At 38.3% G+C, this 3337-nt stretch overlaps 1 protein-coding gene across 1 annotated transcript in view; it reads right to left on the bottom strand.

The window, feature by feature from the left end:
- LOC106465596 (apoptosis-stimulating of p53 protein 1-like) overlaps positions 1–3337 on the bottom strand; it is a 29736-nt gene that overhangs the window by 2498 nt on the left and 23901 nt on the right. Inside the window, exons 7-10 of the mRNA XM_022393528.1 lie at positions 2074–2738; positions 1403–1611; positions 1049–1182; positions 710–876 (exon numbers count right to left, since the gene is read on the bottom strand). Coding sequence (XP_022249236.1) covers positions 710–876; positions 1049–1182; positions 1403–1611; positions 2074–2738 — 1175 coding nt within the window. The remainder of the gene's footprint in view (positions 1–709; positions 877–1048; positions 1183–1402; positions 1612–2073; positions 2739–3337) is intronic.

Here is a 3337-nt window from a genome sequence, read left to right as displayed (position 1 = left end):
AAAAATAAAAAAAAAAAAAAAAAAGAAAAAGAAAGAAATGAAAAGGAGGAAGCAACAGTTAAGTAATCTTTTAGAGGCGCCATCTAGGGTCACAATCCTGAAATACTTTTAATACAACAATTGTAGAATGCCAATTCAACCGTGTAGTCAATTAAACATCGAATTAACATCTCAATTGAAAATGTATCTCCAAAAATACCCACAAATAACAATAACATATAAAAGCAGTCTCAAATATGTTGTTACATAATGTGTCAATGGGCCTTTAAATTGTATAAATGCACAAACTGTTGAGAATAAAACGAAATACATTTCGCCATATGTTAGATATCGTCTGCTGTTAACGGAATCACGTGCTATCTGTCTCTACGATTGATGGCACACAACTACAACAAAATGGCCACTTTGAGTGACATTCATTTTGAACAATGTGCCATAATCTTGCTGTCCTGGTGTAGTATTCTACAAGGACAATGATTCCAAACTAATAACGCTGATTAAGCAGCTAAGGGTAACAAAATCCGTAATATCACACCTACATTTTTTTGGATCGTACTGTTGACTTCCACAAAATAAAGTCACATTTCTCCATGAACACTACTGGTAATACACGGGAAAATCAAACAGTATTTTAATTCAGTTTGAGTCGTGTTAACTAGAATACAAAAATATCTTAGCATATCAAGTAATGGGTAAAAATTAAACCTACTGTAGAGGAACTCGGAACAGCCGTCATAACCCTCTTCGTCCTCCTCACATTTCTCGGCGGCTGTGTCGTGGTCACTGAGTGTACTGGCAAATACACATGCGCCGTGCTCAACCAGGAATCTCACCATTGGCTGGTTGTTACAGGAGGCTGCGCAGTGGAGTGGAGTCCTATGAAGATACATGTGATGAGACTAGAATTCATCTTACCTACCACAGACATTTTAAAGTTATGTTTTAAAACTTAAGGATAAAAAAAGGTGGAGGCATGTAGCTTACAAAAATAAGGTTTATGCATATGGACAAAGAAAGAAGGATGCATCAGAGGAGACTGACCACTCACCAGCCATCACTGTCCTGAGCATTGACGTCACAACCAAACTCCACGAGAAACTTGACAATTTCAAAATGTCCTGCACAAATAGCGTTGTGAAGAGCTGTGATTCCTTCATCATTAGCAGCGCTAGCATCAGGTACCTAAATCGGGAAAAAGACAGAAAAACTCCAAAATTATCAGGAATATGGAACCAGTATTACAGTTACAACTACAAAACATTTACCTATAATACCTTTTGCAGAGTATATTAATTTTTCTTTTAGTTTTACGACGTATTCTAACGGTTTTTGTTGAGATATTGTTGTTGTTTAAGTTATTTTGTTGTGAATCTAAAAATGAACAAGAGTCAGCAATTTTTACCTCTCTTGTAGTTTTTTTCACGAGCTCTAGTTCTCCTTCAAGAGCAGCGTCCAGTAACAAAGCTAGAGGGTCAAAACTGACCCTCCGGGAGTTTTTGGTTGAGTTTTTGGTTTTCAAGTTTCCTTTCTTCACTCTCCGTAAGGCGGCGCTGTTGTGCATGTGCGAATGATCAATTCCGTTAGCCTCGTTAAGTGCCTCGGTTTGTTGATCTAAAGGTACATAAAAATTTTCTTTCTTGAGCAAGCACACCGAAACCGAACAGTATTTTAAGAGTCTGACTTTTATGTGTAGTTTTTTTTATCAAAACGAAGTGACATTCACAAGATTTGTTACTATTCCAGGGATAGTTAAATGCTACATTTAGACTATTTGAATATTTCAGTATACCGAGCAGTCAGCCCTCGTTTGACGTTTCTGCTTTTTCCTTGCCATGGAGAATAGTCAAGTGGGAAAAAGCTCTCTATGTGAAGTTAACAGCAAAATACTGTACTAGTGAATCCAAAAAACATATTTTCAGTACGAGGTCGCGCCACCTACTTAAAACTTATTGCCATTACACTGCACGTTGAGAAAAATTACAACCTATTTTGGGAAAAAAGGAACAATCACCCGAAAATCCGAACCCATAATGAACGGTGCAAGTACAAAGAAGACCAGAAGATTCAACTTACCAGAAACATGTGCTTGACCATTGTCTGTGCTGACCGAGTCTCCGTCCCCATCTGGTCGTATAACGTTTTCTAAGTCTAGAGCAACGTTTCCATTAAATTGATCCAACTGATCCGTTTGGTTCGGTGGACTCTTGTGTAGGTGCTTGGAATTCAAAGTTAGATTCTCAGTTTCCAGCACCCCTCTGTCTGTGACGTCATTTCCTGCTCGTGCTTCTTTATGGGCGGGTCCGCCGAGGTCAGTAGGGGGCGGGTGGTTCTCAGGGAACAAGAAAGCTGGTGGCATTGCAATACGCCGGTTTATGCTAACGTGGACGCTTTGGTTGGGGGAAATTCTCCCACTACTAGTCCCTTCCGTTCCTTGTTTTTGGGTGGATACACTCTGTTGTCCTTTAACCCTTGGCTGGTCACTACTTAGTGGAATTTTGATAGTAAGTGGTTTTGGTCTTATCGGTAGTTTCTCACGCTTGTCCTCATGCTCCACATTACCACCTGATAAATCACTGGTGGAGAAATTATTGTCCCTAACACCACTAGACTTGAACTGAGGTGTGCGCGATGGATGTTCATTGCGATATACGTGGTTCATCGCTTTGGCAAACTGGTCAAGGGCTTCTTGACCAACTCTCTGAGCATGACGTTGCACGACTTGCGGTTGTACCAAATACCTACATACAAAATAGTTCATTTCAAAATAAAAAAGTACACTTCATGCTGAATACAACTCTTTATTTTTTATAGATTTTTTTTCTTTTAGACTTGTATCAATTGATAGGATGTGAGGGCAAGTGTGTAAAGTGAACGAACACGCGATGTTTTTGTCGTGACGTCACAAACTAGAACTACCATTTAAGGAACACGTAGAAACAAAAGTATCAGAGACCCATTTGATAACGACAAATGTTACAGCAGTTTCCACTTGTAACCCAAAAGGACCAGGAAGTTATTGTAGAAAAATAACAGCTTGAGAATTTGATTTTTAAAGTAATAAAACACATCCATTTTATTCAATCTGTACACATAGTAACATCCATTTCAATAGTGCGCCATTAAAGCTTGTAATATGTTCGGTCCATAAGCCAAACTTACTAGTCTACCATATTAAAACTTCTCGCCATGGGGGAATCAATATCGCGGAATACAATTTTAAAGTCATCTTCAGAAATCTTTACCAATCTGCTTTAACAATCAAAATAACAATGTTCCAATTTTTTTTACCTCCTTTAGAACTTACATTTATCTTCTTTGTGAACAATTTAAAAGTCTT

This window comes from Limulus polyphemus, unplaced genomic scaffold (assembly GCF_000517525.1).
Source record: "Limulus polyphemus unplaced genomic scaffold, Limulus_polyphemus-2.1.2 Scaffold1995, whole genome shotgun sequence".
In the NCBI taxonomy this organism is placed as follows: domain Eukaryota; kingdom Metazoa; phylum Arthropoda; class Merostomata; order Xiphosura; family Limulidae; genus Limulus; species Limulus polyphemus.
Note: the sequence above shows the minus strand (reverse complement) of the source record. Positions and strands in the feature narration are given on the sequence as shown.